Source organism: Lagenorhynchus albirostris, chromosome 15, assembly GCF_949774975.1.
Source record: "Lagenorhynchus albirostris chromosome 15, mLagAlb1.1, whole genome shotgun sequence".
Classification (NCBI taxonomy): Eukaryota; Metazoa; Chordata; class Mammalia; order Artiodactyla; family Delphinidae; genus Lagenorhynchus; species Lagenorhynchus albirostris.
Window position 1 is genome coordinate 35990031 of NC_083109.1, and position 26451 is coordinate 36016481.

The 26451-nt window shown below is 40.8% G+C and overlaps 1 protein-coding gene across 7 annotated transcripts in view; it reads left to right on the plus strand.

Moving 5' to 3' along the window:
- PLCB1 (phospholipase C beta 1) overlaps positions 1 to 26451 on the plus strand; it is a 753511-nt gene that overhangs the window by 519820 nt on the left and 207240 nt on the right. For all 7 annotated transcript variants that reach the window (XM_060122834.1, XM_060122832.1, XM_060122831.1 and 4 more), the window contains exons 11-14: positions 6037 to 6194; positions 17465 to 17547; positions 23758 to 23842; positions 25188 to 25365. In XM_060122834.1, the coding sequence (XP_059978817.1) occupies positions 6037 to 6194; positions 17465 to 17547; positions 23758 to 23842; positions 25188 to 25365 (504 nt within the window). The remainder of the gene's footprint in view (positions 1 to 6036; positions 6195 to 17464; positions 17548 to 23757; positions 23843 to 25187; positions 25366 to 26451) is intronic.

The following is a 26451-nucleotide window of genomic DNA, read 5'->3' on the forward strand; positions in this document are numbered from 1 at the left end:
TGAATAATTAACATTTTTATTCAGCTTGGGAAGTAAAACATTAGATTGTAGGTTTTAGTTATCCCTCTGATGAATTAAACTATCTGATTATTCAATTCCTCTCCTATACCTTAAGGTATAGTTTTTCCCTTGGCAATCCACTACCAACCCAAGCTTAGTGTCACTCCCTCCCTTTACATCTCTCCTACTCATTTAGTCCTTAGCATATGCAACTTTTTATAATTTATTTTTGGTTTAAAGCACACACAGACCTATGAAAGTTGGGTGGTAGAATGGAAAGAAGTTGAGCTTAACAAATAAACAGACCAAGTTTCAATTTGCCTTTAAGTAAATTAAGTCTTCTAAGCCTTAATTTCTTCATGTGAAAATGAAAGTAAATTGAAACAGCCAGGGTATTTTGGGCTATGCATAAGAGGATACTATTACTTAATGGCTTAAACATTAAGAAATTTACTACCTCACACAGCAAGAAGTCCAGAAGCAGAGTGGTTGAGTGTTGATTAAATCAGGAATTCATTGATGTCATCAGAGACCCAGATGCTTTCTATCTTTTTGCTCCTCTTATGGTTTCTTTTCCTTTTTTTTTTTTAATATATATTTATGTATTTATTTTGGCTGTGCTGGGTCTTAGTTGAGGTATGCACGATCTTCGTTGCAGCATGTGGGATCTTTATTTGTGGCATGTGGGATCTTTTAGTAGCAGCATGAGGACTTCTTAGTTGCGGCATGCAGACTTCTTAGTTGCGGCATGCATGTGGGATCTAGTTCCCCAACCAAGGATCAAACCCGGGCCTCCTGCATTGGGAGCATGGAGTTTTGCCCACTGGACCACCAGGGAAGTCCCATCCTCTTATTGTTTCAAGATGACTGTGCACCCTGAGCATTGCCTCCGTAAGAAATAAGATCCACATGTGGCCCAGGGAACATCCGCATCTTGTGGCCCTTTGTATGAGTGAGGTTTTCCCCAACTCACCCAGCAGACTTTCCTTTACACCCTATTAGATGTAGCCCAGAGTTACACCATACAGCAATGCCCTACAATAAGTACCAGCATGGACCACAGAACCACTGTGACTGGCTGAGAAGAATTAAGATTTATCCCAGGGCTGGAGAGGGGACCCTGAAGCATATCAGAACCTAAATAGATTATTCTGTTTGCAAGGAAAAAGAGAAAGAAATGACAGCCAGAAGTGTAATAGTGCAGTGAGGGTGTAAACTCCCTGGCACATAAGAGCCTTCTCCTTTGTTTGTACTTGCCTCTTTACCTAAATGGTAAGGTAAGGAAGATGTCTTGTGTCATTTTTGTATCCAAAGCAACCAGTATTTTACCTCCCACAGAGAATATTTGAGAATATGAATATACCCTAGTGATGAGGCTCCTGTAATCAGTAAGGCATATGCTTAAAGTTCTTTTCCCACTTGCCTAAGCCATCCCATGGCAATTGGATCTATGTTCAAAAGAGGTTCAGGGTGATAAACCATAATGGAAAAGAATATAAAAAAGAATGTCTGTGTGTGTGTGTGTGTGTGTGTGTGTGTGTGTGTGTGTGTGTGTGTGTGTATATATAAATGAATCACTTTGCTGTGCAGCAGAAATGAACACAACATGGTAAATCAACTATACTTCAATTAAAAAAAAAAAAAAGACCTTCATGGTCTCACTGGGGCAGCAGACAGATAATGTAGAAGAGAGAGATCAGATCAAACTGATGACCCTAGAGACGGTCAAGATGAACAACACATCCTCTGTATTTTGCATAGTCCCTCAAGTGTAGCTGTTGGTTTCACAGCATTGAAAGCAAGTAGAAATGGTTCCCATATCCATTTATTGAAGGAGACAGTGTTTATTGAAGAAAGCCACTGAATTAACAGAAGTTTCACAATCTGGAAACTTCTTACCCTAAAGATTGAAGAGAAGACAATAAATAACGATACATATAAATATAGGCAATTAATCATCACATTCCACAAGATGAGAAATTTCTCAGAAGCTTGTGTTAATAGACGGATTATGATTTTCAATTTTCTGGTCTCTTCCATCCATGGACGACTTGACTAATCTGAGACAAACTCAAGTGAATGAAGCCAGCTGCCCAAAATGAATGCAGTCAAGTGAGAAGTTGCAGAGCTCTGACTCGGGGCAGTATTATGAATTAATCTGAGATGGAGCTTCAGCTCCAAAGTTCAATCATAGGCTTGTAATGAACTCCAGAGGGTGTTCACAGCCAGGCAGAGATGATGCCAGATACTAGTTTCAGAAACAACAAGGGTTGAGGGACTCATGACATATCATTAATCCCAACCTGTGGCAATCCCCTGGCCCCAGAAGCTTTATTTATTGGATCTAATCAAATGGAAATATAATTGTTGGATGGGATATAATAATGAGGAGTTAGGAATTTTAGGGAAGAAAAATAAACCAGCTTTGAGGCTTTAAGCAGAAAAGGAGAGAGTAGTGGCGAATATTAATTCACATATTTGGAAAAAATCTCCATAAATGAAGGAAAACATACAGAAAACCTAATATGCATTCCAAGCAATAAGACAGTTATGGATAAATGTGTGTTTTCTAATGCTTTCTTTGGAAGATTTTCTTTTCTAATACAGATTATTCATTTTAATAATGAACAAATTTACCTTAGAGGAATTCTTTTGGGCTTAGATGTTGGACAATAAACACGACACAGGCAGACATGCACACACACACAAACACATATACACCCTCCTCCCCATTCTTTTTTTTTTTCAGAATCATTTCCATCTCTAACCCCATGCCTTACCATCTCTTTCAAAACATTAACTGATCAACATTCAAAAAGTACATCAAATTGCTTCTATTCTCTTTATATATGTATATATATTGCAAGCAAATCCAAAGAAATGTTTCTGGAAACTTCTTGAATCTTTTATGACAGAACACTCTAGTGTGGGTTAGGTATTTTTCTACCTTCAATCTATTATTAGATTGAAGCAACTTGCTTACTGGCAACTTCTTTACTGGCAACTCCCTTTCAGAAGTTAGTAACACTTAACAGAATATTAATGAAATTGCACATTATTGGATGTAGTCAGTAATACACTTAAACAATTTCCTAGGTAGTACACAAGAAAATCTGCTCCACTCTTGAATAGCTGTGCAGTGGTCTGAAGGAGCTAGCATTTTTAAAGAACTAACCTGATAATTGTTTGAATTCTTCACTTCTTTAGCTAAAGTAGCCCTCCTTTAAGTTTAGGAATAACATATAAATGATCACCTTTTTCCCTTCACTACCACTCTCCATTTTTCCTTTATGCAGCAAAGACCTTTATTACAACAAACTTTGAAGCATTTTAAATGGCAAATTTATTATCTAGCATCAGGAATTTTCTAGATTATTTTGTCAGCATTTCTGCTTTTGCAAACACTTGTGTATTTAAAATGTCCTATTTTTTCCAGTAAAGAAGTGATTATGCAAACCTACTTAATCAGCCTTTCAATGCATTTACTAGGGCTCTATAGAACTGAAAAATGTCACCCTTTTGTTATGCTGATATCGGATGTTGTGACATGCATATAAAAATAAAATTAAGCCAATAGGTTTAATCCCATTTTCTTTGTCCTGTGTGTCTCCAATGGACAGATCTTATCCATTTCAAAGTCATTTTGACAGTTTTCATCAATATGTCGTCTTTTAAATGACTGCTAAAAAAAATGATGGAAGCTTATAATGTATAAGTCACAGAAAATCTTTAATATGGAAAACCAAAAACTTCCATTTGTGTGTTTGATGTTGGGCTTGTCTCAAAACTTATTTATTATTAATCTTTTAAAAATAATTTATCAAGGGAATTCCCTGGCTGTGCAGTGGTCAGGACTGAGGGCTTTCACTGCCGTGGCCCAGGTTCAATCCCTGGTCAGGGAACTAAGATCCCGAAAGCCACATGATGCAGCCAAAATAATAATAATAATAACTTATCAAAAAATTAGTACCTTCCATCGACTTCTTAAATGAAACAGAAATAGCTTGACTTCTCTTTCCGCCCTCAGATTTCTTGGGTGCCTTGATTATTACAATTCTTATCACTTTACTAGAGGATATCAGTTCTGCTTCCAAAGGTTTTTAATTTTGATAAATTTTATCTATTTTCTTCCTTTGCTACTTGTGCTTTTGGTGTCATATCTATGAAACCATTGCCTAATTTAAGTCACAAAGATTTACCTCTACATTCTCTTCTAAGAGTTTTATAATTTTAGCTCTTACAGTTAGGAACTTCATTGATTTCAAGTTATTATTTTTTTAATATGATGTGATAGGGATCCAACTTCATTATTTTCCATTTAGCAATCCAGTTGTCCCAGCACCATTTCTTGAAAAGATGATTTTCGGCAATGAATTGTTTTGGCACCCTTGTTGTAAGTCAATAAATGTGAGGGTTTATTTCTGGGGTCTCAATTCTATTCCATTGATCTATGTGTCTAATCTTATGCCACTACCACACTTTTTTTTTAAACATCATTATTGGAGTATAATTGCTTTACAATCATGTGTTAGTTTCTGCTTTATAACAAAGTGAATCAGCTATACATATACATATATCCCCATATCTCCTCCCTCTTGTGTCTCCCTCCCACCCTCCCAATCCTACCCCTCTAGGTGGTCACAAAGCACCAAGCTGATCTCCCTGTGCTATGCGACTGCTTCCCACTAGCTATCTGTTTTACATTTGGTAGTGTATATATGTCAGTGCTACTCTCTCACTTCGTCCCAGTTTACCCTTCCCCCTCCCTGTGTCCTCAAGTCCATTCTTTATGTCTGCGTCTTTATTCCTGTCCTGCCCCTAGGTTCATCAGAACCTTTTTTTTTTTAGATTCCATGTATATGACCACACTGTCTTGATCACTGGAGCTTTGTAGCTAAGTTTTGAAACTGGGAAGTGTGAGTCTTCCAACTTTTTCCTTATTTTTTAAGATCATTTTGGCTATTCTGAGTCCTTTACATTTCCATATGAATTTTGGGATCAGCTTGTCAATTTGTACAAAAAAAAAGCCAGATATGATTTTGATATGAATTGAATTTGTAAATCAATTTGAGGAGTAGTGCCAACTTAACAATTTTGAGTCTTCTGCACCATGAACATGGGATATCTTTTCATTTACTTAGGTCTTGTTTAATTTCTTTAACAGTGTCTTGTAATTATAAGTTTTATACTTCACTTGTCAAATTTAAATTTATTCCTACAAATTTATTTCACTTTTGCTAAGAGAATATTTAGCTATCCTAAGCATTTGTGTCTTGGACAAACATGACAGAAGGTTTGACTTATATAATAGAATAGCCTGTCAACAATACCCCTTCATAGGGAGGGTCAGGATTAAAAGACTGAGTTTTGAAGTTATAATCCTGATCTTCCACTTACCAGCTTTGGAAACTTGGGCAAATAAAATGCTCTATGCCATTTTCCTTATCAGAAAATAAGCATTTAAAAGTAAAGGTAGGGCTTCCCTCGTGGCGCAGTGGTTGAGAGTCCGCCTGCCGATGCAGGAGACGCGGGTTCATGCCCCGGCCCGGGAAGATCCCACATGCCGCGGAGCGGCTAGGCCCGTGAGCCATGGCCGCTGAGCCTGCGCGTCCGGAGCCTGTGCTCCGCAATGGGAGAGGCCACAACAGTGAGAGGCCCGCGTACCGCAAAAAAATATAAAAAAAAAAGTAAAGGTAGTTATACCAGCTAGATTTTTATGAAGATTAAATGTAGTAATATATGTAAAGTCCAAAGAACTATAATTGGCACATGGTAAGCAGTTAATAAACATGAGTTATTGTTATTGTTACAATGCTCTCCTTCTTCTATTCTCTCTTCCCCAAACCACTGCTAGGGAGCCACAATTCCATTTGGGATTGTGCCACTACCTTCTGGTATGTTGAGGCAGAAGAAAGACTGAGAACTGCTCAAGGTCTTGAACTCTGTTTTCCTATCATTGACGAGCTTTTCTAGGAAGCCACCAGTGTCTTCCTTGCTTTGTGGGAGTTTGAGCTTCATTTCATTGATGTTTTACAGCTGGCCAGCTGGCTGGAAACTCCTCTGTCGAGATGTATCGCCAAGTGCTCCTGTCTGGTTGTCGCTGTGTGGAGTTGGACTGCTGGAAGGGACGGACCGCAGAAGAGGAGCCAGTCATCACCCATGGGTTCACCATGACCACGGAGATATCCTTCAAGGTAGAGTGAATGAATATTGCTAAGAGAGGAAGCTGGGGAGACCTGACACCTTTTTGGGTAAAGCCTGCTAAGGTAGAAAGTCCCAGTGGTCCCAATTAAGTCCATAGGCTATTAATCATCTTTGCAATTTCAGAGGCTAAAATTTAGCAATTCATCCATGATTAACTGGCATCAGGTAAACTGCTAACCAAAATCTAAAGAAACTGTCTTATTAAAGGAAATATCAATTTATTTGTCTATTTAACACTCATTCTTTTTATTGCATTTTATCATTGTGAAATATAACATACATAAAGAATACATACAACTTATTTGTACAGTTTAACCCATGGATATAAAGTGTACACCCATGTATTTACCACCTAAAGCAAGCAGTAGAAAATTACTGGCACCCCAGAAACCCCATGTACCTATTCCCATTAGAATGACCTCCTTACCTCCAGAGATGATCACTTTCCTGACCATTATAGTGATCACTATTTTGCTTTTCTTCAGATGTGTACTAGTTTATGTGCAGCTGTAAACATTGTAGTTTCACCACTGTTTTAACTTGATATAAGTGGATTCATGCTGTAGTATGCATTATTTTGTGTTGTGCTTTTTGAACTCCATGTTCTTTGGGAGATTCAACAATATTATTGCATGTTTCTCTAGCTTCTTTGCTTTCTTGATGATGATGATATTAATCACCACTATTTACTTATTACATACTATTCCATTCTGTGGAATATTATATAATAGCCAATATAGGAGATTGACTATTATAACGAGCTTTTGACACATTGATACCTATCAGTCAAAGACCCCTAGGAATGCACCAGTGGTCCAAGTTGGCTCTACTGGCTTATGCAACAAGAGAGTACACATGTCATGGGGAACTGTGTTTGTCAGTAAAATTGTATTAAAGAGGATTTACAGGATTTGGCCTGTATTAGGTGATTTGGGTGAGGGTTCAAGGAGACAGGGTTTTGCTATAGGTTGGATGCTGTCAGTAAGCAGAAATAATCGTACGATTGGGTATCTTGATAAATCCTATCTAGGAGGCAAGACTAAAGTGGTAATTGATAAAGAAGCATCAGCTACCCTTATTAATCAGGAAGGAGGGAATATTTGGTCATCTCCCTTCTCTCTCCACCCAAGGTTCCATCCTATACCATAAAGGGCCTAACATTCATGCATATGGACACCCAAGCCCAAATATCCAGGTTCTATTCACATTCCCTGCAAAGAACTGTCCGCAGGAGCTTGGGGTCATTTGGGCTGGGGAAATCTGGCGTCCTAGGTAACTCTAGAGAGATCTAGAAAGAGGATATGTAGGCTTTTGGGGACATGTTCTCTTGACTGACTCAGGCTTCTCATCTCTTTGGAAGGGATCAGAAAAGAAGGGCCAGAGGATAACTCTAGAGCATAGGGTCCCAAGGCATGAGCCCCATTACCTGGGTTACTTGGGTCTCAGGGCAGAACTGGCTCTGGGTCACTAACTCTTACCCTAAGTAACCAAGGAAACAGAGCTCAAGCGGGTGGTAGGTAAGGTGGAGTGGGGAGAAGGCCATTGAAAATGGGGAGGTCGGAGTGCTGAGAGGACAGAATATTGGATGAGTTAGATGTTAGCATCACCAAGACTGGTGACAAAGCTTTGGATGAAGAAAAAGTGAGCCACTTGCCAAAGTCTTTGCTGAATGAGGGGACATTCAGTAGATGGCAGAAGTGAAGAAGTGGTAAAAGCTGGTTTGGCTGCTGCGTGAAAACTGGGTTTGGTTTGGTTTTGTTTTAAGATAAGAAGATTGAAACGTAATATTTCAGAAGTAGCATTGGGAGCAAAAAAATTTCCAATATCCAGCTTTTAGCCCTGGAGCACTTGGGATGTGATAAAATAAACATCTGTCTTTTGAGAGGGCAGCAAAAAGAAGCAAGATTTTCAAGGGACAGCCAGGTTTCAGTTTAGACAAATGAATTTCCTGATCAATGGTACTATACTTGACAGCAATAAAAATGTGTTCAGAAGGAATATTAGCACCTTAAAGTATATTTACTATGTTGTGAAGTTGACTTTTCACGATTTCTGAAACTTCGGCTCTTACATAGCAATTAGTGAAAAATAGCACCCTTCATTAAATTTTACAACAAAGTTTAATATGGGGTTGACCTTAATTCTGATCAAAATCTTTGTATCTGCTTCTGAAGTTGAGCACTCTTAATGTCATTTGGTTTTTCTTTAATGGAAAATCAATGGGTTTCTGTTCCATTTCCATAGTCCCCCACCTTCCCAGCTCCTGCCATGGTCCCTCGTCAGCTAAGATACCAGCCCTAACCTGTTGGGCTCTTTTAAAAAAGTGGGGGACACACGACCCTTGTGTGGAGTGGATACAATTTGTGCTCATCCGTCTGTTGATGGATGGACAGGGTCCTGGAAAGGGAGATAGCACATCCTGATGGAGCCATTGCTGAGCTAGGGGACTGATGGCCTTGTGCACACACCTGCTGCCAGGAGGGCCACCCACACCCCCGCCCACCATCCCCTCAAGAGTCCCTGTGAGGATCAATTATATTTTCTTAAACATTTATAATCCTCGAGGTTCTTTGATTTCCTTTGGGGGAAGGGGAGACTGTGTGTGTGTGTGTGTGGGGGGAGATAAAGCACATTCCAAGCACATTCTAAGGCATATTTATTTTGTGTGAAGCATTGGCTTCTTGGTCTTGGCCATCAAGTCAGCTTAGAGTGACTCCTTCTGTGCACTCGACCGTACAAGTGGTCCTTCAATCACATCTGTGATCCCAGAGTCATGGGCCGATTGAGCATCTATTCCTGGGCTCCGGAAGCACAACTTCCCACCACATACACAAACTTGCTGACAGATTTAGGGACTGAAAGATTAAATCTAGCCCAGAATTCTGCTTCCTCTCTGCCTGCTGGAATTGGGGGTGGGGGGGCAGCCAAAAAAGAGCAGGAAACTCATCATCCTGGTGGTTAGTTGGTACAGCTTTGCTTCCTGCTATTGTGCATTTGCAGGATAGATAATTCTGGCAGAGATGTGGGTGCATGTGTGGTGGTGGTGGTGGTGCGTGGGGGTGAGTGTGAGGCCTAGAAATGCCAGCCTGTTTTGTGGACAAATACACAGAGCAGGAATTCTCTGCATCAGGACTAGGACTAGAGTAAGGCAAGTGAAGCATCTCTCGTGCAAAATTTAAGGAGGTGCTTATTCTCACTGACATATAAATGCGGACTTGGCACCTGAGATGGAGCGTCTCTTTAAATTTTGCACTTTCGCGCCTCACTTGCCTCACCCAAGTCCCAGCCCTCTCTGCCTGATTATCAGCAGGCAGTCTGCTTTTCCAGAAACTACCGTGTAAAATGACTTTGTAAGGAAGGATGTGAAGAGAAATGGGGGACAAAGCTCCATGTGATCTCTCTCCCCCTCATCACCCCTTTCCCCCTCACTCACATGGCTGGGCTCTGTGCGGTCCCCTGACCATGATAGTTAGGTCCTGCCTCACAGCCTTTGCAAGGTTGCCCCTCTGCCTGAAACACTCTTCCGCCAGGTATCTGCATGGCTCACCGCTTACCTCCTCGAAGCATTTCTCAAATGCCACCTTCTCAAGGAGGCCTCCTGGGACATAGTTAATACTGTGACCAGCACTCCCACACTCCTGATAGGCTCCCCACCACTTCATTCCTTCTATTTACCAAGAGGCACTTATCACCTTCTACCACTCTGCTTCATTTACTCAGTTATCATGTTCCTTCTTTATTGTCTGTGTCCTTCCGTCAATAAGAGCATTGAGCTCCACAAAAGATGGGGATCTTTGTTTTGTTCCCTGATCTGTCCCAAGCACTTTAAAAAGAATCTGGCATATAGTAGGTGCTCAATAAATTTTTAATGACTTTTTCCATCCCCAGGAAAATAGACAAATTATAGTATAGCCTTCATTTTTAGTCTTTCTTGCCTCTGTTCATCAGATAAATGAATTTTGTCTTTCTCCATTTTTGCTGTGAAATTCCATATATCAGTAGGCGGTGAAAAGATTCTCCCAATGTTTGCCAGTTTGGGCTATCCCATAGATTTGGACCTGATCTTCACGGTGTAATTAGACTATATTCTATAGCCACAGCGTGTATTGCAGCAGCAACATAAACCAATTGCAAAAGTTCATCATTTTTTTGTCACACAGTTTATCTGCTCTGAGTCTATGTAATCTGGAAAGCTTCCACGCGATCTATGATAAATCCCCAAAAGCAAAAGTTCCTGTTGGCATTTACCACCTGTTTATTGTTGGGCAAAAATAAAAAGTTGTGTTCTGGGAAAGCAGGCATGCTGTAATTCAGCCTCTTTATGGAAGACTTTTTATTTTGCACTCTGGATTTATTTATTATATATCCCATATATCGGCTCTTCACTTTCTTTGCCTCATTGCCTGAGCCTTTCCGATGCTCATGACATATAGCAGTTTGCCACGTGGTCTGCAGACTCTCTGCTCCCACTCAGTCTCCTCCGCCCCACACCGATCCCCACCCACCTTCTCCATCCCCGAGCTGCTCCTTTTTCTCACCCCTCAGGCAGCTCCTTTGTAACCAGCAATTGCATAAGATGGAAAACTGAGTAAAGTGATAAAATACATAATTAAAATATATTAAATTTGAGTATGTGGTTAAACGGAGCATTTCTGAAAATGAAGTGTCATTCTCTGAGAGAGTAATAATTTAGGATGCAATTTAACTGCCACATACATGCTCACATAAAATGGATATCCAAATACACCCTGCTGTTGTCTGTCAAGGATAAAAGATTTCAAGGGCAGTTTTTCCCCTGGAGGTTAGTAACTGAGCCATATGGTTTATAGATTATTGGATCCAGTGTTAGAGGTCTCTGAAAAAATGATTTTGGCTTAATGAGAAGCAGTCGAGCAGTAAGGTACTTTCAAATCCATTGTCCACTAAGGACAGCTGATGTGAAAGAACCAAACTTAAAACCTAGACTAGCCTTCTCATCCTCAGTGATCAGGTGCTCTATGCGAAGTGTTAGAAAGGTACGAAAAACCAAAAGGGAACTTCCAGAGTTTTCAGGTGCTCCCAACTAAAATGGTTAGATGAAATTCAGTAAATGTTTTCTTTAAAGGTTCCAAAAGCTTTCCTAAGCTGGTGACTAGAGTTGTGGTAGAGATGGGGGGAGGGAGGAGGGAGAGGCTGGGAAGGAAAGAGAGAAAGGAGACCATAGAAGTTTAGAATGCAGCTCTAGAGCTGACTGCCAGGGTTCCAGTACCAGCACTGACTGGCTGCAAGGCCAGGAGAAGCTCCCTTACAGGTCGAGCCTCTTGTTCTAAGCCATGTCTGTATATTAAGTAGGGTCGCTGAATGCTGTTGTTCTAAGCATTCAGTGAGCTTACTTAATATACAGGCATGGCTTAGAACAATGCATGGCATGCAGTGAGTACTCTATAAATGTTAGCTACTGATATTATAATTGAAAAATTTAAAGCCACACTTTAGCTTTCCTTCTAGAAATATAATGGTAGGGTATTATATATGCAAGGAGTTGTTAAGTCAGGGTGAGGGCAGGGAGTTGAATGAAGTCATTTGTAAAGCTGCCATGGTAGAGGATGTGGGTGACACCCAGACACAACCCCTGGCATCCACTTTACCTCTAGGAAGAGGCCAGAAGCCCAAACCATGTGACAAATGAAAACACAGCCCAGCCTTGGTAAGAGGCCTAGTGGGAGCTGAGAAGAGTGTAACCAGTGAGCTTGGAGGCTTCATTGCAAACATGGGGTCCTTGGTCAAGTGCACAAGACCAAACATGTACAATGTCAGAGGTAGGAAAAGGGAAGAAATAGGATATATCAGTCAAGAAACTCTAGGAACCCCAGAACCCAGTGGCAGTTCAGGGCACACCAGCATCCCTCCTGTGGGAAGAGAGAACCACACCCAGAGAGTTAGGAAGACAGGTAAGGGCACAAACTCTTTACAGGTGTCTGTAAGAGGAGGCCCAGAAAAACATGGACATTTCATTGGCTAAAGATAAAGAGAGATAGGCCCTTGGGTTTTCACTCACCTTCAGGCCTGACTCTCACTGGCCCAAATGCTGATGGGGCGGGTCTATGATCAATGTTCATTATTAACAGCAACTGGAGCAGTATGCATATAGCCAAAATTGTCAAAGACTAATTACACTATCATTTGAAAGACTTTTTTAAATTTAAGCCTTGATCTTGATTGGAAATTTTGCCCAGGAAATTATTAAAGTTAACCGGGCTATTGAGTATGGAATCAACATTCAAATTTCTATAATACAAAATTACATTTACCTTTGGTTACAGTCAAATTTTAAGATTTGCTTAGGCCAATGATCAGACCAGTCCAGGGGCTGACAACCTATCTTCTGCAGCCCACATTCAGCCTGTCACTTGCTTTCATAAATTCAGTTTTGTTGGAACATAGGCACATCCACATGTTTGCATATTATCTGTGCCCACTTTGGGGCTACAAAGGCAGAGTTGAATATTTGCCACAGAAACCATATAGCCCACAAAGCCTAAAATACTCACTACCTGGCCCTTTATGGGATAAATGTGCTGTCCTCTGAAAGAGTCAGTAGAGAAATAAATGGGAACACAAGTAGGCAGATTGTGTCTCTCTTCTATTAATGATTTTAAGAGTCCATTTATTCACTTGGAAATATTTAGTGAGCATCTAGAATGCTCCATAGTAGTTTCTACATCCTAGGGGCAGAGCAATGGAGAAAACTGAGTGCTTACCTTAAAAAGCTTACATTCTAGTGTGGAGAAATAGACCAAAATAAACACACCACATGGCACGTGGAAATATCCCTTTAAGACAACATTAATCAGTATTGAAGGCAAAGAAGGGCTAGAGGTATGCTATTTTCAGCAGGATGGTGGGAGAAGACCCTGGTAATGTGGAATTTAAGCAGAGATTACCACCCCTCAAAATTAAGGAAGTTAAGCCTTGCTGTCAGATAAGAGTATTCCTGAAAGAAGTAACAAGGATGAACAAAGAAATGAGAGATGAACAAAGAGATGAAGTAATGCTTGGTCTATTGGAGGGAAAGCAAGAATGTCAGTGGACTATAGCAGTGTGAACAATGGAAAAGAAGTATTTAGTGCGATAGCAGGTGCAGGATCTGATAAAGAACTTGGAGTTCACTCTGTGAAATTGGAGGTCATTGAAAGTTTACTCCAAAGGAATGAAATAGAAATCATTTGACTCATGTTTAGGAGCAATCACTCTGGCTGTGGTAGGCAGTACAGGAGGCAAACATAGAAGCAGCTAAAAGCTTTACTAGTCAGCCTCCACTAGGTTTTGCTGCTAAAACTAGAAACTCCAGAATCTCAGTGGTTTAGAACCACACAGGTTTATTTCTTGTTCAGGTTAGATGTTGACTGTTGCTGCCATCAGTATTGTCTGCAATCCATACAGAAAGAACAGCCCCAATATGTGATATCACCAGGCTCACAGCAGTGGGGAAAGAAAGGTGGCAGAACCCAAGATGGCTCTTGAAGACTCTGCTCAAAAGAATGGTGTGCCATTTTCACATGCATTTCGGCAACCAAAACAAAACACAGGGCCATGCCTATGGTCAACAGATCTCACAGGAAGGGTAGTGAATATGTGGGAATGATGACAGAATCTATCCCAGAAGTTACTACAAGGGTTTTTGGGTCAGGATGATAGAGGTGGAGGTGCTGCTACGTGGTTATATTCTGATTATATTTTGGACAGGATTACAGATGAATTGAAAGATGTTATAATAAGAGGAATCAAGAATGGCTCTCATGTGTTTTGCAAGTAGCAAATAAAACAGGGCCAAATTTAGGAAATAAACAAAATCTAGCCCCCTTTTCTCCCCATACTACCCACTTCCTTTAGATATCTATTTGCAATTCTTTTTTTTTTATCAAAGTAGAATTGATGTATAATGTTGTGCCAATCTCTGCTGTACAGCAAAGTGACTCAGTTTTATACATATATACATTTTTTTAATATTCTTTTCCATTAGGGTTTATCCCAGGAGATTGGATACGGTTCCTTGTGCTATACAGTAGGACCTTATTGTTTATCCATTCTCTATATATAATAGTTTGTATCTGCTAATCCCAAACTCCAATCCATCCCTCCCCCACCTACCTCCCCCTTGTCAACCACAAGTCTGTTCTCTATGTCTGTGAGTCTGTTTCTGTTTTGTAGGTAGGTTCATTTGTGCCATATTTTAGATTCCACATGTAAGTGATATCATATGGTATTTGTCTTTCTCTTTCTGACTTACTTAGTATGATAATCTCTAGTTGCATCCTATGTTGCTGCAAATGGCATTATTTTGTTCTTTTTTTATGGCTGAGTAATACCCCATTGTATATATGTACCACACCTTCTTTATCCATTCACCTGTTGATGGACATTTAGATTGTTTCCATGTTTTGGCTACTGTGAATAGTGCTGTGCAATTCTTTTGAGGTCTTTGATCTTAGCTGGTTAAGGTCATTAGCTGCATGAGAGTTACTGAAATGATTAAGAGAATAAACTCTGGAGTCAGACAAACTTTCCTGGGGTTTTCTGGACTCTCCTCTCTGTGACCTTGGGCAAATTGGTTAATATCTCTGAGTTTCCATTTTATAATTTGTGAGATGACAGATAATATTTTCCTTAAGGAATGTTTATAGCGGGAGATAAGATCTGTACCTAGAATGCAAATGCTCATTTAATGGCAGCTCTTGTTTGTATTAGTTGGGTTTAGGGTGAATGGGGAGGGGGAGGCACCAGCAAGCTGAGTAACCTTAGTTGTTTTGAGAATATCTGCCCATCACGAGCTGTGTCCTTTACCTCCTCTCGCTGCATTCTTTTTTTTTTACGTCTTTATGGGAGTATAATTGCTTTACAATGGTGTGCCAGTTTCTGCTTCACAACAAAGTGAATCAGTTATACATACACATATGTTCCCACATCTCTTCCCTCTTGCGTCTCCCTCCCCCCCACCCCCCGATCCCACCCCTCTAGGTGGTCACAAAGCACCGAGCTGATCTCCCTGTGCTATGCAGCTGCTTCCCACTAGCTATCCATTCCACACTTGGTAGTGTATATATGTCCATGCCACCCTCCCACCCTGTCACAGCTTACCCCTCCTCCTCCCCATATCCCCAAGTCCATTCCCCAGCAGGTCCACATCTCCATTCCCGTCCTACCCCCAGGTTCTTCATGACATTTTTTTCTTAAATTCCATATATATGTGTTAGCATACGGTATTTGTCTTTCTTACTTCCCTCTGTATGATAGACTCTAGGTCCATCCACCTCATTACAAATAGCTCAATATACAGTTGCATTGTATATATGTGCCACATCTTCTTTATCCATTCATCCGATGATGGACACTTAGGTTGTTTCCATCTCCAGGCTATTGTAAATAGAGCTGCAATGAGCATTTCGGTACATGGCTCTTTTTGAATTATGGTTTTCTCAGGGTATATGCCCAGTAGAGGGATTGCTGGGTTCTTGCAACAGGCTTGTGGAATGAGACTTATCACTCGTACTTTACAGGCCAGCAAGCCAAGTGCACATAGGCATTAAGTTATTTTTCTCAAGGTCACACAGCTTGTAAGGATAAGAAGAAGGATTCAAACATAAGCCTGTTGGACTCCAAAGCCTATACTCAAAAAAATCAAATAAAGAGTTTAAAATCTGGGCATTGCTTACTATTTATAGTGTACTTATTTTTGATGGTATCAACTATCATAATGTATGAAAGGCAATCTGTGGATTCACTTTTAAGAAACAGTGAGTGATTCTTTTGCTCCATGCAGGCAAATCCTTCTTAGAGGATATATGCAAATGTAGTACAGAATTAGAAAGCCTTATTTATACTCTGGGGCTGGAGAAATAACTTTCTGGCATGGATAGAAAGCAAACTATGAATTGTTTAAGGAAGGTAGAGAAGATAATGGAAAAGCCTCAGGCATAAGGGATCAGAGTGAAAGTTCCTACTTGAGAGGAGAAGATGTAAAGAATAAACGTAACTAAAAAAAAAAAAAAATGGATATGAAGCCACAGGAGTATTGGCATTGATATAATTAAAAATAAATGAGATCATCCTTTAATACCAGTTCAATAAGGAAAACAAATGCCCAAAGCTGGTGAATATTCATTGAAATCTGGTCCTTCATATACTACTCTAGGCAATCTAAGATGAAAAGTAATTTGGAGAAACACAGGAGACTGTAAAAATATTCTTATTCTTTAATTTAATAATTCCCCTTCTAAGAATTCATTCCCTGAAAATAATTCAAAATATCAGGGAAAAAAATAAAGAGGTTCTTTGGAGAATTATTTGAATGATAGCTCTTAAAATATGTCTGTCCAACAATTGGGTAATGGTTAAATCAGTTATGATACTGCCACTCCCTAGAATTTTATACAGATACTAAAACTATGACCTATACATTTTTTCTAAATACAGATTGAGGAATGAAGTACTGACACATGTTACAGCATGGATGAACCCTGAAAGCAGGCTTAATGAAAGATGCCAGACATAAAAGGCCACATATTGTATGATTCCATTTATTTGAAATGTTAGGAGTAAGCAAATCTATGGAGACACAAAGTAGATTAATGGTTGCCTAGGTCTGAGTCTGTGGGGTGGGGTTGGTGAAATGGGGAGTGACTGTTAATGGGGACATGGCTTTTGGGGGGGTGATAAAAATGTCCTAACTTAGACTGGGATGATGGTTGCACAACCCTGTGAATATTAAAAACCATTTAGCTGTACACTTTAAATGGGTGAATTATATCTCTTAACGATGTTTAAAAATACAAATAGAGTATTTACTGTAATTAAAACTAAGTTATACAGATATACGAAAAACAAACTAGAAATAAATATAACCAAATGTCAGCAGTGGTTTGATTCAAAGGGTGAATTTATGGGTGAAAAATGTTGCCTTCTCTTGTCCAAAATTTTTATAATGTGATCTGATATTTTTATTATTAAAAAAAAAAGTAGATATAATTACCAAAGAGGAGAACCATTCACCCTCACAGTTGACTCCCGCTCCACCCAAATCCAGTTTTCTTTCTTTTATCTTCCTAAATCAAGAGTAAGAAAATTTATAATCCAGCAGCGTGCAAACTGCTTCTAGCCATTTTAGCCATTTGATAAAATTCTATGAATGAAAAAGACAGTGATATTAAAGGGTGGAACCCAAAAGAAAAAACTATACACATTAAAATTCTGGCTTATTGAATATAGGTATTCTCATTTTTAGGAAGTGATAGAAGCCATTGCTGAGTGTGCATTTAAGACTTCACCTTTTCCAATTCTGCTTTCATTTGAGAACCACGTGGATTCGTAAGTATTCAGCACATTCAATAGGGAGTATTTTCCCCAAATAGGGCATGTTTAGTCATTGTTCATCAGATATAAGATTATTTGATGTTACTAATGGTGTTCCTCAATTATGCTATATATTAAGTGGCATGTGTTCATCTGTATATAATGGAATTCATTCATTTAAATCTCGTTAACATTAAAAAGATCCCTTGGACTTGTGGAATCTATTTTCATGCCATGGTAGGATTTAAATTAAGGACTCCTCTTTTTACAATGCAGTGAAACCCATTTCCTTGTATAACAGGTGTGTCTATTTCAGGGGACCACTTCTATAATCCTCCTTCGTTTGCTTCTTCTATTGTGTGCAGATTTATAGTCAGTTTTACCACCCTAAAATAGCCAGTTCTGTACACACTGGAGCTGGTGTAGAGAAAGCTAAATAAATTAAATAAATTCTATTCTGCCACTTTGAACTTACACAGAACTGAGACCACCAAATTCTCCCTCCTTCCTGTTTTCGTTGGTTTCCCCTGTTCGTTAGTATTTGTAAATATTTTCCTATTTCAAAATAGCATGCACTTTTTGCTGAGCTCTACAAAGAATAGGTAATTTTGACTTAACTCTTATACTCATTTTATGACAGAGGATCAGAGTAAGACACATCTACATCAGACACGAGGATGTTAGTTTATCATATAGTTATTCAATCTAAAGAGCCTCAACATGAAAGATTCTCATCTGTTACTGAATCAAAATTCAAGAAACTAAAATTCTGGTCCCTGGAATTAATGTCTGAAGACTATGTAGTAGTGACCATCACTGCTCAAAAGAGCATTTGGGAAGCCCTTTGTTTCATTCAACCACCTAAGCCAGTTTTCTCAACTAAAAGCCTACAACACCTATCCTAATTTGGCTCACAAGTTCCTTAGATCCTTTTTTTATCCTCCTTCCTATCAAAAATCTTTCCCAGGTCACTGATTCCCTTTGTCCAACTAATTTGCAACACATGCTTCAATTCACTGATTCTTAAAGGATTTACTAAACCTTAAAGAACCAGTTAGGTAGTGACCAAATTTTAGCTTGAGAAATTTCAAAGTAATTCAATGTGATCATTTGTTAATGTATATGTGGAGAAAGACCTTATTTTGAAGTCACCAAATTATAGCTATCTGTATTTCTAGCTTGCCCTCAGGAAATCCATACTACATTTACCAGCTCATGACTCTGTTTCATTAGGAAACAATCATCCAGTGAATAATGTAGTCATTTGGCATATAGTTTTTCTACCACTTCTGAGGGCCAACTGAAGAGACAAGAATTGATTCTGTTTCACTATTTCTTTTCTAACTAAAGGGGGAACCTCTTTAGGTACTGTATTTAGTACTTCGTTTGCTGTGACAGCTCTGATTTGCATGTGACTTTCCTCACCTCGGCCTGTCCATTTGTAATTGGGCTCTACAACGCCTTAGCACCTTTTTTTCAGGCACTCTAGTTCCTAGACAATCAGTCATTTCCTTTTTGGAGAAATATCTCCAAATCTAGCACATTTATTTTCTTCAAGAAATGTTTCTATATAAATTAGACAAAATGAAAAACTCTACTTCCATTCTTGATAGTCATACCCGCTACTCTGGACTCTGCCATGCAGCCAGAGAGGTATCAAGAGCCACCACTACCACAAACATAATGACAGCTAATATTTATTGAATGTATATTATGTGCTGAGCAACATTCCAAGCATAAGCTCATGTAACCCTCACCACAAAGCCAGGTGCTCCTAAGAGTAAATATTATTACTATTATCCCTATTTTACAAATGATGAAACTGAATCCCAAAGAGGGTAAGTTACTTCCCCAAGGTCATGCAGCTAAAATGTGGCAGGGGTTCAAAGCTGGCTAGTACAGCTTCAAAACTCATCTGTTTAACCCACTCCACCCCCCACACCTAAACAAAAGCATCGCAACCTTCCAAGCATCGAATTAAGACAACCAGAGCATCCCACAAGGCAACTGCCTGTGAATGGTCACATTTTTGTGGCTCGTGACCCTTAACCACAGCTTGTTTTTTTCAGTCTTCAGCCTCAATTCTACAGAGAGCCAAACTGAGCATGAAAACGAAATCCACATTGAACACATAATCAAAAAAGATTGTACCATAATACAGCCCTTTCTGGTTTAAAAGTGAGAAATTTAGCTGTTAAAAGTTCATTAATAGTGCATGAATACAAAAGAAAACAGGATAACAACCTTCCCTGGATGCCATGATATTGATCCCAAACCACTGAGATAACTGAATGGCAGTGAAATACTGAGATACTGAATTCTATTGTGGAAGGAAGTTTTTGCTTCCTATTTCCATTGTCCTTGAGACTCACACACATATCAACATCATTCAGCTACAATTCTTTCCTGGCTGGACTATCACACACCCAAAGAAAACCTGCAAGCTTTTCCTTTGCTGGTAAAACCCTGTGCTTGACCTGCAGGCCATCCCACCTCATTGATGAAAGAACCAGTGACAGACACCATTCATCGGTAACAGCAGTCTTCCCCACGAAACTAGATACACCCTCAGAATCCTACCCAACACAGTGACACAGGGACACAGCCCCCAAAATATCTGAAACCTATATGTTACCTCTAGCAGCAGTTCTTTTTTTCTCCTTTGTGCTGTGTATACAAAATACCAGATTCAGAACCCTGGCCCCAGCCCACTTGAGCCGTACTCCAAAACAATCCCACACTGGAAGAAAGGAAGAAAACCTCTTAATTTTCTGGTTCTCTCTCCAAATATTTGAAATCACCTATCCATGGACAGCAAAGAGAAAGCTGCCCTGAGCCACTGGTGACTTATCCTTCTCCAGCTGCTACATCAGAATCCCATAAAATGCAGATTCCTGAGCTTCACCCCCATACCTTATTTGAATTTCTGCAAATAAAATTTTTTTAAAGTCCTAATTAACTGATGGGCCACCTAGTTTGTGAACTAGCATTTTCACTAAAGGAGTTCTCCACTGAATTCAAGTGCAGAAGCCACTAGCTCTGGTTCAGCCCCAGAGAATGTGAGATTTTGGACAAGTTCCTTAATAGCCGTGAGTTGTAGATCCCTCATCTATAGGGAAGGAGGTTGGTTTAGTTCAGCTTGGAAGATGTGGGCCTGTTCCTTGGTCAGAAAACTGACCACTTTGCCAGGTGTTTAAATGTGACCGGATGGGTCTGCTGTGGCCTGAAGCTCAAAATGTATTTGTGAATATTTTCCTCTCGCTTCATCTCCATGGTAGCTGATGTTGATGTTCCAAATGCTTCAGGATTTTTTTTTGCTCTCTCGTGGCCAATGCAATGTCTTGTTTCTGCAGTTCTGGCCCCACAATTAAAGTTGTTTTGTTTTCCTCTGACTTTTTCTATTCAGTTTTCTCTCTGCTCTGATTCAGTTCCCTGTCAGGTGTGCATGTGTGTTTGTGGAGAACACGAAGAGCCTGATTATCAAATAGCACATTTTCCTTTCTCCTTGGACACCTGCCTCTTGTTCTTTCCAACTCGGTTGATGCTTAAGCAGGTTTTTAGAAGTCTAGGTCAGACACAGATGCTTGCTCTTCAAAGTGACATTGATCCATCGACTAGCAGCATCTGCGTGTCGGGAAGCTTGTTAGAAATGCAGTCTCGAGCTCCATCTCAAACTTTGCCTTGGAATCTTCATTTTCTTAAGACCCCAGGTGGTTTGGTGAAGTGTCAGAGCACAGTTGTAAACACCGTAGTCCATTAACCACCTGCCTCAGAATTAGTTGCAGGCTTGTTACAAGTGCAGGTTCCAGGGCTCTGCTCCCAGCTCAGTGTATCAGGGGATTGGGCACAGGGCCCTGCCACCTGCAGCATTAACAGCCCAGGTGATTCTTTAGTGGAATCAAGTGAGATTTTGCTCCAGCAAAATCCTTCAGGGCCTGATTTGGGGACAGCTTGACAGAGGACAGAGGACTCTGCCTTTCACCTGCTTAGGGACACCTGGAACACCACCCCGAAATCCCTCTACTGGTGAGCCTATGGCTCCACTAGAAGTCCTGAAAGCAGGGAGTTGGGGTACAGTCCTTCCTTTTCCCTCCAGGCCTCTGTTCAAAGGAAGTTGGGGCTCTCAAGTTCCAGCCCTCAAGAAAAGTGTCATTTACTTAAGCACCTGGTGACTTGGTTCGTCCATCACAGTGGTTCTCGAACTTGAGCGTGCATGAGAATCCCCCAGAGGGCCTCTTAGGACCCCTGAGCCCTGCTTCCCCAGAGATTTCTACTCAATTTGCCTGCCTTCCTAGGAGGCCTTGAATCTGCATTTCTAACCAGCTCCAGGCCCTGTGGATGCTGCTGGTCTATGGACCACACTTGGAGTAGCAAAGCTCTATTTAATAGCATCATTCCATGAAACTGAAATGGGAGGGTTGGACAATTTCTTTTGTGCAACCTGGAAAGTGTAGGTCCAGCACAAATGGATTTGTCTCAGCTACAGACACAGAGCTCGCTGGCTTGGTGGAGCCCCACGGCCAGCTGTCTTTTGAGCAAGGGTGTCTGAATTGTGGATGCCCAAGGCTGCTCTGCTAAATCAGTCACTTTTCTGCTTGTTCCCTAACTATAACACGTCATCCCTAAACAACCAGCCCCAGTGCTTTCCAGGATCAGTTCTCCAATTGGTAGGTTTTCCTCCCTCGGTGATACTGCTGGAGAAAGCTGCAGGATATTCTGAGAGCTACATGAGCTGCCCAGCAAAATCTCTTACGGGTCAAAAAAGGCATGATGAGAATTTGGGAGTTTGTCATGTAGGTCTTCTCTGAATCTTTCCTTTGCCTCCCCTTGCAGTTCCAAGAAAGCAGTGACCTTGGGCTCATATTTGAAGCCCAGAGAATTCATCTGATCCCCCAAATATATGTTTTTTTAAAAGGGTGATATAGAGTGCTTTTCCCTGTGGACCATCGCAGTTTGATTTGAACCCCCAAAGCACCCCCCTTCCCGTGAAAAAACAGTTCATGATCCAGGTTTAACAGTCATGGTAGAAGGAATGAAAATAAGAATCACATTTTATAATCGATTTGAATTGTAGTTAAGAAGGATTTTTATCACTTACCTATTCTTACTACAGCCCCAGTTCTGCTAAAATGTATTAACATTGCAGCACATAGAGACAACTACTGGAAATCAAGTCCGACAGCCTATAGGTCAAAATCACAGTCCATAAAACCCGATGGAATTGGATATCTTTATAATGATATTTAACATCCTACAGAATGAGAATTGCTTTTTTAAAAGGTTGAGGGAAGCAGGAGTTTTGAAAGACTAAGGATGTTCCCTCACATCAACTGTGTTTACATGTGAACGGACCCTCGTTTGTCTGGTCTAGCTGGCGGAGGCTGCCTTGCATCTCTAGGATCAATCATCTTACATTTCAAAGTGTTTTCATCTATTATTTCACTTCATCTTCTCAGCATCCTCTGCCCCTTTCCAAGAACAATTACTTTCCTCTGCGTTTTATAGATCCTGAGTGGTTGATAGCCCGGAGCTCAGCTCAGTGAACCCAGCAGCTTCAACCTTTTCCAATCAAACCAGGTTCCTACTGGCACCTCATCAGGCTAACGCCACCTTTGCTTCCCTCTAGTGCACAAAAGGGCTGCAGACACCCTTCCCCAAGGTGCCTGCTTCTCTTGTCTTTCCTCCAGGGCCCCCTCCCAAGTGGACATACTTCTGCCTGTCAGCCTTTTCTTTTCTGCATTTTGAGATTCTCTCTCCCTTTCTCTGTCCAGATTCCTCTGCTCTCTTCCCTCACCTCCTTGTAAACACTTCTTTGCAGTGCAGCTCTGTCCATTAGACAAATTTCACCCAAGAATTCATGTAGAGTTGAATGAGTTCCACCCGCCAAGTATCTGGCATTTGACTTAGAATCAGGAACTTAAGCGAAAGGGACTGAGTCTGTAACTCTGCGACATTCAAACATCCAGTGACAGGCAGGTGACCTTCTGTCCTCTCCATCTATGTCCATGCCGCTCAGCTTTGCGAAAAGCCTCCCCTGCCCGCCTGTGTGTGGCATTCAAATCCACACAAGTCAGAATTGTAAACAGGGATTTAGAATAATAAAAACAATCCTGACAGGTAGGAGGAGGAAATGACCTCTCTCTGTAATTGATAACACAAAGTCATCCTGTCCGGCCTCTTTGAATAACCTTCTTGCTTGCTTGCTTTCCTTCTCTCTCCCCTCAGCCCAAAGCAGCAGGCCAAGATGGCAGAGTATTGCCGACTGATCTTCGGGGACGCCCTTCTCATGGAGCCCCTGGAAAAGTACCCAGTAAGCAGTTTTGATGCTCATCCCGAAGGAACGCACACCTTCTTTATGATTGGATTAGGGAGAGACTTCCTTACATCCTTTCCATGTTTATGTTTCTTGCTATGAGTTGACAATGAGCTCTCTGACCAGTGGAGGCTGGCAGGGACCTCCTGAGGGGGACAGACCTGCATCTGTCCTCTTCCTCTGCCCACAGCTTTCTCCCTCCCCGATGTGAGCCAGTCAGGACTGCAGAATTCCCACAACCACAATCAGCCCACAGAGGGAGTCCCAAGGGACAGGCTCTGGCCACCTCCCAGGGAACCTCATCACACCCCTTTGAAAGAAATGGGTCAGCAAAATGGGACATTGAAGGTGGCACAATGACATTCCAGCCTATCCCTGCTGGCCACCCCTCACTTCCTTGCACTCTCCCAGCAGAATCCGGACCCCTATTGCCGTGGTAACAATCCTTGCTTTGGGAAGGAAAGCAGCAGAAAGATCATCAAGTAGCCTCTTCTGTCTTCAACCCTTTCCCCAGTCTCCACACATCCTTGCATGATTTCATACCAGTCCCCGGACTGGTTGCAAGTGAAGAATAGAGGGCCTGCTTACAGGAGTTCATAGATTTCTAAAAATAACCTGTTTTGGGACTTGCATACATTCTGTCTGTTACAATATATAATAACCTTCTCAAGGGAAATTGATTTTCCCATAGATGTACAAGCTGGACACACCAGAAAGAAGGCTTGCAAATAGCTTGAATCTCAGGGCAGCCAGGAAATCTAAAGCCAGCTGGTCCACTTCTGTTGATGCCAAGAAGATGTGCCACTTAACTACCTCGATGTAGTTAACTTAACTACCAGGATGAGGATTTTGCTCTTTGCAAACTGCATCTGAAAAGTTGATTCTAAGGGCTTGCCTGGAAACACCTGCCCGTCTTTACCATCCTCCTGGCAGATGCCACACTCTAACTGGCTTCCATCCTTTGAAAATCCAAGACAAGGCCGTCCTATCTGTCCTAAATCACGATGGTTGGATTCAGAGGGTCCATCAGAAAACTTATGAAACTTTGGGTTAACATGCCAAATCACCCAGTACATTTCTGTGGTGTTATTCATGTAGATTTCTCATGGAAAAATAATTACAGTACAGTAAGTAAAATATACCTTTCATGTGAAAAAAGCAAGAGCTATGAACTAGCCCCTACATAAAACACCCTTAGAGCAGCTTAATGAACTGTGTTGAGGTAGCAAAGAATAATCTAGAAGCCCTTGGTATCTAATGCAGTCCTGGGAGTTTGTTTTGGGGAAGGAACTTGAAAGGAAGGGACAGTGTTTTTAAAGAATGTGTCTTTTCTTTCCATTAGCTGGAATCTGGAGTTCCTCTTCCAAGCCCTCTGGACTTAATGTACAAAATTTTGGTGAAAAATAAGAAGAAATCCCACAAATCGTCAGAAGGAAGTGGCAAAAAGAAGCTCTCAGAACAGACTTCCAACACGTACAGCGACTCCTCCAGTGTGTTTGAGCCCTCGTCCCCAGGAGCTGGTGAGGGGCTGGCGGGCTCTCATTCCCCTATTATGTATGGATTTAAGAATTGCTGCCCTGGAATTAACTTAGAAGGACTTTTAACATTTCAACCTGGCACAGTTTTAGAGCGTGTTGTTGTTTTGACTTCTGTTATAAACCTGGAGGCTTAAAACTACACAAACATATGAACACCCAGTTCTGCAGGACAGAAGGCCCACATGGCCTCACTGGGCTAAACTCCAGGTGTCAGCAGGGCTGCTTTCCTTTCTGGAGGCTCTAGGCAATATTATTCCCTGCATTTCCAGCTCCTAGAGGCCATCCACATTCATTGGCTTGTGGACCCCTTCCTCCAGCTTCAAAGCCAGGAATGTCCCATCTCACTTCTTCTGTCATCACATTTCCCTTGGACCACAGCTGGAAAAGGTCCTCTGCTTTTCTGAACTCATGTCTTTCCATTGGACCCATCCAGATAATCTAGAGTAATCTCTTGCATTTCAAGGTCCTTAACTTAATCTCATCTGCAAATTCCCTCTTGCAATGTATTCACAGGACACAGGAGATATTCATAGGACATGGGCATTTGGGGGGAGGCCATAATTTCTGGCTACCACATAAGCCAAATAATCTTTGGAGTGACCATGTTATTTTAAGCTTCTCAAGGGCAGGGATCCCTTGACACTAACTACAGGTCTGGACACAAGATGTTCATCAAATGGATTCTCATTGATGATGTGCTGAAGAGTTCTGGACCATTCAACTTATCCATATTCTACAGAGCTCTTTAAAAATGTGAAATGGTAAAGTTACTTGAATTATCTGTCAAAGCTACTAGGTGATATTTACTGTCACTAATTTTTGGTTTAGATTTAAGTTGAAATAGATTTTTGTGATTGATGAGAAAAGAATTCAGAGTGGTCACCCATTTCCTTTGAATTATTTGTCATTTAGTCTAAGTTCTTTTCCAACTCTAGTCAGAGTCTTGGCAATCTTAGAAGTGCATTGCAGATATGTTCACCCTGATAGGAGGGTGAACAAGTAAAGGAAACTTTAAGCTTAAATCTAGAAACTTCTTCAATAAAAAGTTTAGCTAACCTTGGAATAATC